This window comes from Perissodus microlepis, chromosome 18 (genome assembly GCF_051167445.1).
Source record: "Perissodus microlepis isolate ML-2025 ecotype Zambia chromosome 18, ASM5116744v1, whole genome shotgun sequence".
Taxonomy (NCBI): Eukaryota; Metazoa; Chordata; class Actinopteri; order Cichliformes; family Cichlidae; genus Perissodus; species Perissodus microlepis.
In genome coordinates this window covers 22,968,828-22,981,049 of record NC_140478.1, presented here as the reverse complement: position 1 = coordinate 22,981,049, position 12,222 = coordinate 22,968,828, and the positions used below count along the sequence as shown (strand labels likewise).

General features: G+C 36.2%; 1 protein-coding gene across 1 annotated transcript; it reads right to left on the bottom strand.

The window, feature by feature from the left end:
• Nucleotides 1–2,297: 2,297 nt before the first annotated feature.
• On the bottom strand, nucleotides 2,298–8,050 carry cplx4c (complexin 4c). Its single transcript, XM_084913647.1, has 3 exons — nucleotides 7,421–8,050; nucleotides 3,808–3,895; nucleotides 2,298–2,851 (listed from the first exon to the last, which is right to left on the bottom strand). Exons 1-3 carry the CDS (start codon nucleotides 7,585–7,587, stop codon nucleotides 2,633–2,635), a joined length of 474 nt encoding a protein of 157 aa, XP_084769773.1. The 5' UTR covers nucleotides 7,588–8,050; the 3' UTR covers nucleotides 2,298–2,632.
• Nucleotides 8,051–12,222: the final 4,172 nt, after the last annotated feature.

Genomic DNA, 12,222 nt, shown 5'->3' with positions numbered 1-12,222 from the left:
ATCAACCCCATCCTTAATTAGCCTAAAGACTTGACTGGAGATTTCCACTGACCTCACCCCACCCACCTTAAGATATATTTAGGCGTTCTTGGCATGCCAAACAAAATCCAGAACTTTTCTTTTAAAAAATACAAATTGCCTTCAAAGAGGTTCACTGAGACTCTTGCTGTGAATTCTGATGTAAAGTGTTTTTTTTAGATAGATAGTTTTCGCGAAGTTTTCAATTTTACATGTTTGCATAATTAATAACAGTTAGTGTAACTGCATAAGTCCAGCAATCTGCTGGGTAGTAAATGTTGATCCTATTTGTTTTTTTGTTTGTTTTTTTTATTATTAGCCCTTTGGCACACAATAAAGGAGCAGCAGGGAATAAACCATCTTCTAGGAGTCAGTGAGAAGGTTAAGAATCCGTGGAAACCTAAAGCTAATCTAGCTAGTTTAAAGCCATCTGGCCTCACTTGAGCCACCGAGCTACATTGTCAGTTCGATCTATTAGCTGAATGGCTATAGGTTAAGTGGTTTTGGCTGACCACCTTTTCTGGGTTGTCAAAGTTGTTTTCCAATAAAGGAGAGACTGAAAAGCCTATTACTTTTGCCTGTGAATAAATAAAGAAGTTAAAGATGCCCCCCTGGCAGAGATTTGCTGGTAAGTAGGTAGCCACCATATGTTTACTATGAAGGAAGCCAACCCTGTAAGGTGTTGTGCAGTGTCACCTTTCTCTAACTTTCAATATGTCAGGGGGGAAAAAACGAATAGCAAGTAAAAACCTGTTAAAGTTATTATTTTTCCTATTTCATTAGAATCAGAATTCACCCCTAAACAATGTTAGCTGTGACTCTGACAGGCATTTATTTTGCAAAATCTCACATATTTGCATGTTGAAAGTGAAATGCCTCTACAAAAACAATAATTACCATTTAAAGAAATTGGAATGAATTTCTGTTGTATAAAGAAACTTTATTTACTTGGTTCCAAATATAAAAGGTCATCTTCGGAAAAGCTTGCTCCAGGCTAACAAACCAGGAAAAGCACCATCGCTGCAGTTAATCCCTGTTACAGTAGGTCATCATGTTGACATGTGATATCTGTGAAGGCATATTTGTAGATACGATTAATTATGGCTCAGTTTGTGTGTATGTAAAGTCGGATTTTAGTCCATACTGAATTGTTTCGTTTGATAACTCAGACTCTTATACTGTTTTTGTCATTTTTGGCAGGTATCTACTTAGAAATTATAAATCATTTGTAAAGCCCTTTAATGTTTGGACTACTTTAATAACAGATCATATTTATATGACACCTGCTGGATGCTCCTAATAGTAGCCAGGTCATAAGCAAGGGAAACTGATAATCATTTTATCACATTAATATTAATATATTAAAGCTGTCCCTCTTTGCTTGTTTCCCCATTATCCTAATTGAGTACAAATTGGTTAAGAGGGTGCAGCGCAGCTATCAAGCGCCTTAGTTTTATCAGATGACAGTTTAAGTCCCTGAGATCCCATTAGGAAGAAAGCAGCTAATGTTTAAAGGCGCTGTGTCAGCTTACAGGGGGAAAGGGGGATGGTGAACAGCAGGGGGATGACAGGCATAATGGAAAGGGAGGGTTAAATGCTGGGAGATGTGATCAGCTCATGCTCAAATGTGAAGAAAAGTCTAATCTGTCACATGGTGTTCGGTTGTAAATGTGCACTTTGTGCTTATTATTAAAAGTCTGTACAAAATGTGATCTTTTTACGTCTAAAGACTTGAAACTGAAACCAGTCACTGCCCAAATGAAATGATTTAAAAACATGTTGCCCAGAAATTTCAAATATCTCTTAAGGATACCTCCGATGTCTACAGAGGTGTTAAAAACTACATTTTAATGTATTCAGCAACAAAAAAATATAATGGGATGATTGTCGATTAATAGAAGAGATAACAAGGTATATGGGTCCTAGATTAATCCTATGGCCCATAATCCTAGATTATACTCTGTGACCTAAAATGTCTTCTGTAGATAAAAGCAAATCCAAATTCCTGTCAAATAAAGTTCCAAATATGCAGTAAATCTCATCCGAGATAAATGTATTTACGAAAATGATGCAGATAGACGTTAGTTGAAAGAAAACAATATTTGGGGGGTTCAGGTACTTTATCTTTTAATCTTTTAGTTTGTCATAATAACCAGAGTTTCTCTCTCGTCCACTCATCCAGATTAGGAACTTAATGCTTTAACCTTAATGGGAATTTAACCTCTTTAAAGACAGTTTTTGAATGAATATCACAAACATAAGAAATAAGAACCCTTAAATCTTTATTGAATTTTTTACAGAGACAGGTGAAGAGATAGACAAATTAAATATAATACAAATGACCGTACTGAGTGTCATACTGTGTATATAAGTAGCAAAAGTGAAGTGAAGATGGCCGGATCATTTCACGAAGCACCTGTATGTAGAGAAGCGCTCCATAAACAAAGCACTTTAACCTGTAGTCTGAGTATGAAGACTGAAAAATAAAAGCAATTATCTGTGAAATAGACACTTAATTTCAAATGTTGCAGTTCAGGTGAAAAGTAATGTGTGAAGGCCTGGGTACAATGCGAGCACTGTATATTTTATACTTTGAGTTTTAGACAAGTAGTTATCACATGAGGGTACATTTCTCCTCTGCATTCTGCTTCATCTCTGTCATTGTTGCCTGGGCCTTGGTTTTCAGTGTGTCCATGTCCAAGTTTTGAAGTCTATTGAGGAAAGAGTCATTGGCCTCCTCTTCCTCCTCATCCTCATCCACCATTTTTGCAAGCTCTTCTGGCACATCAATGTCATCCCCAGCCATCTCCACTAATGCCGTGTCTTGAGTGCTCTGTGACAAAAGTCACAAAATTGTAATGCAGTAAGTTCAGAATGATGTTAAAACCCAAAGATTTAATAAGTTACCATGGAAACGCACTTTAGAGCTGTTTAAGAGACTGAATGATTATGACTGGGCAGAAATGCATCATATTAATGAATCAGGTGTTACTAGTAACATCCACAAACGTTTATGAGTCTCAGTCAGCTTTGCTAGTAACCCAAAAACAAGTCTTTTTCTTAGTATTAATAGCAAATACATGCAATTAATTGCATCGTTTTTCTAATATATGTCAAAACGTTTGTTGGATGTTCTACAAAGGATAACTTACTTTACAGTACTTACACAATAAATAAGTAAAATACACATTTTATTTTGAATATAAGTATAATTAACTGTGTTAAAAAGTATCCTTTCCCCAAATCCCTGTTGAAAAAATTGTGTTCACCTTCATGTGGAAACATTATTTACTTAAATCTGATGAAAATATGAAATGTTTCACAATAACTATACAAATGCACTGGTATGGTTCAATAGCAACTGCATTAATGTGTAAAAATAATGGATTTTTACCATTTAAAGAAAGTAATTATGTAAGTAAAGTAATTCTAAAAGGGTTGTGCCAGAAATCATGCAGTACTAGTCATAGAGTAAACTTACCTAAGTTAAAATTAAGTTGATACAACTCGAGTAAACATATTTATATAGAACATTTAAGCACAATAGTACAGACATTAAACTGCTGCACACACATAAAATGCTCGGAGAAGTAATACAAATGATTTAATGAAAATCAAAAACAGTAATACAGTGATGAAAATAATAAATATAATTAATAAATCAAAATAGTAAATAATAATAAAAGTAAAATAACATTGGTAAATGAGATACACTTGGAAAAATGGCACAATAAACTGATATATGTAAAGGTTAATGCAACTAAACATATAGTAACTAGAGTTTCTTACATCTGGAAGTCGATATTTATCTCTTAAAGCCACTCGGAGATTTGCCCTCTCAGCCTTCTTGGTTGCAAAGTCCTTGTCACGCTGAATCCTGCAAAATGCACACACTTTATGTAAGCCAGGAAATGGAACAAGTTACAAGGCCAACCCTGCCACATAGTGAGTGTGAGTTAAAGGAAAAAGAAACAGTAAATCAATCACTGGAATGTAATTGTGTTTATTTTTACCATACATTTAAAGTATGATCATATGATTTTATTTATTTATTTATCATATTTTCAAAAATGCTAAGAATCCCTAAAATATATCTAATATAAGTAAATATTTCCTTTCATATCATTATGTTATCACACACATCATACTGTTAGCAGAAGAAGACATGCCAGGACTGCCAGCTGCGTCAATTAGAATGTCATATGAAACATTATCTTGTTAAGCTGATCAGCAAGTCTCACTGCACAGATCTTGTTTTCCTGCCTTCATCTATTGTGTTTGACCTTGTGTGGATCTGTGAGGATTAAGTAGTTGTCTGACTGTCTGTCCACAAACTCTTCCTATGTGATCAGAAGTTGAGGGACCAGACTTGGAGTAGAGGTACATCTCAGGCAGAACTCAGCAGAACAGGACCAGAGAATTACAGGAGAGCCACAATAATAGGCTAATGTTAGCTGATGCTCATCATATGCTGCAATTAAATTTTATTTATACAGCGTTAAATCACAACAACAACCTATATTGTAAGGTAAATGCTACAATAATACATACAGAGAAAAACCCAACAATCATATGACCCTCTATCAGTTAGTCCTTTGTCCACCATTGTGTTTATAAAAACTAATTTAAAAACTGTTGATTTTTTTCTTTTCGTCTCTATGTGTTCATAAAAGTCACCACTTAGTCCAATCCAAGTCCAGTTACCAGAGGTGTATAAAATCAGACACCTAGCCATGCAGTCTGCCATTACAAACACTTGTGAGAAAATTAGTCATTTTAAAGAGCTTAATAGGAACCTAATAGGGAGCCTGCTCTGTTATTAAAATCATCACAGAAACTGCAGCAGGCTTTTCATGGCATGGGTCTCCATGGGTGGGCGGCTCCTGTAGGTGGCCCAGTATTTGCTCTATGGTGGTTACTGTGAGTGTTTCATTAATGTTACACTCAAGAATTTGTGAAACTTGCAGTATACAAAACTTTATTATGTTGTTATTGGTTTTCATTGGTGTAATATATTCATTAAAAATTCAATATGCACTGAACCAGGCACACAAGGTATCAGTTTGTCAATATTTATTTTTTAATAAAAATAACAATAAGGCTGTGTAGCTAGTAATAAAAATTTGCTGATGCGCATCACTGTACTGTAAGGTTATCTTAGGGGGTATAGAAGAGAACTTTTACTTATGTACCTCCTGATTTCAGGTTAACCTCCTTGAAAACACTGAACTACCGTAATTTGTGCTATTAGCCCACTTCTGTAACTGTAGCTGCAGTAATGCCCTGCTTTATAATAAGATTAGCTACATGGAAAGCTAGCAGTTGGCACAAATCCGGGGTTACTTGATGTTTTGGCCAGGGCTGCACTCCTTCACCTCATTCACTCCCATTGCTGTGCCATTTATACACAAAGGCGATATTAGCATTTAGCTACTTAAATGCAGTTAATCCTCAAATAGAATCACAGTAACTCAAAAAAGTACATTTTTAGCTTATCCTGAATAGCTTAGTTAGGTTATTTGTTGTTTTTTTTGTTTTTTTGTTTTTACTAATTCTAAAAAAATCAAAATTTTTTAATCACTTCTACTAACATTATTATTCAGTGTTGTCCATCAACTTCCTGTTGTAGAATATAGCTCGAATAATCTTTAAAGAAAAAAGTTTAAAAAAAAGAAACAAACTGGTGAACTTCAAAAAATTCATAAACATTTAAATAAAGACAAAAATCTACTTTTAAAAAATCACAATAAAAAAATACCACAAATTAAATGAAATTAGTATTGGTGCACTTACCCTAATTAAATGAACTACTATTCCTTTTCCCGTTAAACATCATTTGCCACTTAAAAATAATTAAATAAACAAACATTTAAAAATTAACAATAATAAAAAAGAAAATCACAAAAATGTATTTTTTTTCTTGCTGAACTTACCTTTATTAAATTAACAGTAACCTGTATTTTTAACCACCATACTTGCCTGATTAAGACTAAACTGCCATTTGCCACTTGAATAAGTAAATAATAAATCAAAAAATGACAGTAATCTGTTTTATAGTCTGCCCTAAGACCTTCTTTTTTCACTTAGTTGAAATTAGCTTACATTGTAGCATCCCTTCAGATTTTAACGTGATTAAATAATTATTGTTTTAAAATGCACTGGCTTAACAGACATGTTTAATGGTGGCTTCCTGAAACCAAACCGTCTTATTACACACAGAGCTTAATCTCCTTCACTGGCTAATTTGAGCCTCAAGGGAATAAACCGTGCCTAAAGCTAAACTATAAGCCTGTCTCACATCCGCTGATGTAACATATGTAGTCACACAAGTAAGACTCCAGAGTCCATACACACCCACACACTATAGAAAACAATACAGTTTGAGAATGTTGACTGACAGTATTTTCTCATAATGGCAGAAGCTGACTCCAAAATGAGTCTTAAGATCATGCAGCTCATACTAAAGGGCAAAGTAGCACTAAAGTCTGGCTTATGCCCAATGCATGTGAAGAGAAGGATTATTACATTTAAGTGGAAGTTAGCTTGTCTAATGCTCTGCCCATAAGGTAGGCATCACCAAAAAGTAACACGTTTTGCAGATTTGGGTGAATATGATGGAAGCTAGTACAAAGAAAATTAAGTGGCTGTTTGTACTTAGAAATACATTGGACTTTACATGCTAAATGCAAATTCGGTAACCTACAGCGATTCTTGTATTGGTATTTTTTGCATATGAAAACTTCAGACCACCTCCCACCAATGCTAACCTGTCCCACACTGTCCCACACAAACACAGTGTTTTGCTCTGCATTTAGTTTTTTGGGATCTGGTCAGCATACAAATGTCTGAAATGTAGAATACAGCTTGTATTGACAGGGAATGAAAACAAACCTCTTTCTTTCTAAATGTTGCTACTATGGTCCACAATGTAATAGTAATTCATGAGTGGGTTTTGAGATTAAGAGAGGCACTTTTTATCGGTGCTATATGCTTTTATCTGCAGCTCTGGAACAAACATGACGCGATAGCCTGGTATTACTAATCCTGGCGATGAGTAATACAGCCCGCGCTTAACATGAGTTGTATCTTTCCCTTTTTTAAAAAAATTACACACTGTTAAACATTTAAACATTTACATAAATTTTAATCCCAGCTGGCCTTAGATGAGCGGTGGGGTATGCTGTGGACAAACCGCCAGTCCAAGCACACAATAACACACAAGTATTCACACTTACATCAAACTTAGATTGTCATTTAAAAATGTTAACCACTAGTTTGTGACTTCAGTGCAAAAAACATATTGTTGAATAGTTGTCCAGTGCTATCCCGTTTAGCTGTTGTTAACATTATTTTAAGGCACTGTTTTTCAGTGTTTCATCCAATGCTGCAAAGGTTTACTCACTTTTCTTCCACCATCTGCTTCTGGTACTCCTCAAACTCCTCTCTGGACATGCCTTTGGACTCTGCTGTTTCCTTTCCTTCTGCCCCTGCTTTACCGTTACCTTCACCACCTCCTCCGGTAAAACTCTTCAACTTGTCACCCAACATTTGATTCATGAGGAATGCCATATTTCAGCTGTAATCTTTCTCAGTCCTACAGGGAAAACGTAAAGCTAAGGGCCGGTGGAGAGGAGAAGGGTCACGTTAAAATTAAATTTTGTATGTTTAAAACAAGATACTGTTTACAAGAGCTGTATACAAACTTCCCTAGATGTGTGTCAAGATGATTAGACTGTGTCAATAACTTGTAGCTGGAGTAAAACCGATAAAGAGCTTAGCTCATAACTGCCAGCCTGCAGACAATGGAGAGTGTTTATCTTGTCAACAAGATGGAGCAGGATAGACCCTCTGGGTGTAGTTCACTATTATCTACTTGCCAAACCAGCACTAATCACTGCAATGGAACTAGTGTGATCGAATAATAAAAACTAACTGTAGGTAAAACATAAATAACTTCCATAATGCAAACGTACTCACGTACATTTCATATAAACAGTGGTTACCACAGTGGATGTTAAATTCAGCAGTGCTACAGCAGATACAGCTATTTATCATGAATGATGCTGAACTTATTTGAGTTTGAGGTTAAAACACTGAAAACTCTTCTGCACAGCTCTTTGTTACTATATTATTATTTATAACTGTTATTTAATTGATATTAGGGTTAGCATGAGTTATACACTTGGAAAATACTATTCTTTTCCTATTGAGCTTCACAGTATTGACTGTTTTTAAAGGTGGACTCTACAGTCACAGAGCTGTCTTGATTTCCTTTAAGTAGAAATAAAAATGATTCATATTTTAAAGCAAGATTTTCTTGTCACTGACATTTACATAAAAAATGGTTTAGCTCACTGGGTTTAACAGGCAACCCATAAGCTACAGGGCTGATGCACAGTCCTGGGTTTGAAGCTTTCCTGAGGCCATTTACTGCGTGTCTTGTCCTGTGCACTGTCCCCAGCTTTCCTGTCTTCCTCTCTTGCCAAATCGTATGATATAAGCAGAGAATGTCTGTATCAGTTTGTGTATCTATCACACATTAAGTGCAGTTTGCATTGGTTAAAAATGAATTTGCAGGTTATCTGCATGTTAAAACGGGAATTAAAGAGGTGAATGATACTTCAAAGGTGTCCTGAAGCGTTCCTGTCTGCCATGACTGCCATATATTGTCCTAGTTAGAGCTAAGGAGTATTTTAGTGATGTTGTGGACATCACGCTTTCATAACATAAACATTCTGTAACACCCAGAACTGAAAAACTGCACAGAAACTTTTTCTCGGGTTTACAGACACTGTAAAATATTCAGTGAGCGGCAGTTCTGTGTGTAAAAATGCCTTGTTGATGTCAGAGGCCAGAGGAGAATGGGCAGATGCTTCAAACTGATACAAAGCACAGCAACTAACTCATTGTAGCCAAAGTATTACAACCATGGCAGCAGAGGACAACACCAAGTTCCACTCCTGTTAGCTGGGAACAGGAAACTGAGGCTACAGTATAGACAGACCAAAATTGAAGAAGATTGGAAAAATGACAGTGATGATGAAAGCATGGATTAATGGAATCATTTCGCCTTCAAGCAGCTATTAAGGCTGTTGTTGGTGGTGTTCTTTTAATGGTGAGGGATACTTTGGATCCCAACTGATTGTTCAAATAAACCAGCCTCTTGAGTATTGTTGCTGACCATGTCCATCCCTTTATGACAACAGCGTACCTATCTTCTGATGGCTTCTTTCAGCAGGATAACACACCATGTCTCAAAACTCAAATCATCTCAAAATGGTATACCTAATAAAGTGGTTTGTGAGTGTATCTTAATCAACATACTGAGATGGAAACGTCTAAATGAAATATCCCTTGAGAGATTTTAGAAATTCGTGTGGGATTTTTTCTCTGATGAAGACGTCAGATTTCTTTTAATTTACTGCTTGATGATTGTTATGTCTATTTACAGATTATTATTAGTGTCACAGAAAACTTTTGAGGTCCCATTCAATTATGTAATTTTGTTTTTACTATTTTAACCTCCTTTGCTTTTGTCTGTCATACTTTCTTAGGTCTTTTGACAAAATTTGAAAACTCCTTTAGGATCATTGTTTTAATCGTCCTTGCTTCATTAATGCACACAAGAGACCAAACACATCTTTGAGATCTCTTTCTTCACTTGTCCTTGTTGTGAATTCAAACAACAAAAAAGAGATGCTGCCAAGCTATAACAACCTGCCACAGCTTAGCCTGTGAGCCTGTGTCACTACAGCTCACCTGCTTTATACCACAGGTTATTTGCTGCGAGTATACAGACAAACAGAGGAGTGGTCAAGAATTGGCTTACTGTGACCTCTGCCCCGGTAATCCACATCGTCTTTACCATAGCCTATTGTGACGCATAGGTCCTTTATCCCATCCTTTAGGCTCTCACCAAGACTCCTGGACTTTTTCCAGGTAACCTACAGTTTAAATATTGCTCACTGTACGGCCACAGAAACAGTGCGTTTGACCTTACTGCTCCATACCTTAACATGTGAACGAGTTCACAGTCACTAGATGTCAATCCAAAAGAGCACCTTTAGGATGTGGTGTAACAGGAGATCTGCATCATCTGCAGCATTTGTGTGATGCTATCATGTGACTTTGGACCAAAACCTGTGATGAATGTTTTCAGCACCTTGTTGAATTAAGGCTGTTCTGAAGACATAAGGGGGTCCAGTCTGTTAGTACTAAGGTCCTAGTACAGACCTAGTACAGTCTGTCTGTACTAGGTACCGATTAAAGTGGTCAAGTCTTCTCTCACTTTGACATCTGACCTGGTAATCCACCATGTCTTTACCAAGTCCATTTGTGGCACATGGGAATCTCTTCTTCATCCCATCCTCCAGGCTCTCACCTTACAGTATAGACACCAAGACAGTGTGTTTGACCTACTAAAGCATAAAACTCGCACTTACTTGTGCAGGCTTTATTCTTGTTTGACCATGCTTGATTTCTACCTCAGGGGAAATCTGACCTCTGTGTGAAGGACAATAATGATTAGAATATTTTTAGCTTTTCGTGGTTCACTACAAATTTAACAGAGCAGAAAGAGCATTATGTAAGACCTGGGCTGAGCAAATATGGAAAAAATCGCCTCCACAAAAATGACTGGTCAAGCTTAAAACTTTGATCATTCATCATTTTGAGTAACTTAAAACCAATATTACACTAGAAGACAAACGCTGATTTCCTTTTTAGTCTGACTGCCACAGCTGCAAATTCTGATGCAGCAGGCGTCACACAGATGGGCATGGTATCCATGGAGATTGTGTTGGTGTTAGCCAGACTGCCCACTACAGATATATCACTTCATTTAAACCAGTAAGTAGCAGTACTTCTTTCAGATCTTGATAAAGTTTTTGGAAAATGAAGAAGACATTTCGATTGGAGGATGTTTGTAATGGTTAGAGCTCCAGGCTAAGACATACAGTGCTGCAAAAAGGTATTTGCCCCCTTCATGATTTCTTGGTTTTCTGCATATTTGTCAGACTTAAATGTTTCAGGTAATTTAAAATTAAAGTAATTTCAAAATTTAAAAAGGACATCTCAGGTAAATACAAAATGCAGTTTTAAAATGATGATTTAATTTATTAGGAGAAAGGGGCTATCCAACCCCTCTTATGCAATCAAACTTATCCAACCCTATGTGAAAAAGTAATTAAATGTATCATGTAAAGCTGAGTTTAATTTTATGAGCCACATCCAGGCCTGATCACTGCCAGATCTGTTAAATCAAGAAATATAACATGTCCAAATATAATATATCCAAATATAACGTGTGTGACAAAGTGAAGCAGGCTTAAAGACCTCAAAAAGCAACATGTTATGTCCGAATCTAAAGAAACTCAAGAAGAGATGAGAAACCAAAAAGGTCACAAAGCTCATCTCACATTTGCCAAAAACATCTTGATCATCATCCCTAAGATTTTTGGGACAATATTCTGTGGACTTACGAGACAAAAGTTCAAATATTTAGAAGGTTTGTGTCTTACTACATTCGCCGTAAAACTAATAGATCATTTAATAAAAAGAACATCATAGCAACAGTCAAATATAGTAGTGTGGTATTGTGATGGTCTGGTGTTGCTTTGCTGCTTAATGACTTACTGTAATTGATGGAACGATGAGTTCTGCTTTCTACCAGAAGATTCTGAAGAAGAATGTCCATGAACATTTTGCAGGGTCCTAGTCATAATCCATACTTAAATCAGACTGAGATGCTTTGCAGTTCATACCCCAAAATCATTCAGATCAAAAGTGAAAAAAACAAAAAAAAACAAAAACAAAGAACAGACGTTAGACTTCAGAGGTGCAAAGCTTCTCTGCCTGGATCGGAGAAGAGAAGAGATTGAAATTATGAATTCCTTTAGGTTCCTGAATGTTCTCTGATCTATTCAAGAAAGAATAGATCACAGACTACATCTGCTCAGGAGACTCAGGTGAAGACATCACAGGTCCTTCCTTCCTGCTGCAGTCAGACTTTACAATCAACACTGCTCATTAGATAAAATCACAGCACTGACATGCATGTAACTGTTTTTGTCCAATATTATGTAAAATATTGTGAAACAGTACTTACACAGTGTGTAAGTAACACTAGCCATCGTGATCATCCGTCTACTTCAACATTATATATTACTCCATCCATCCATCCATCCATTCACTTCCGTTTATCCT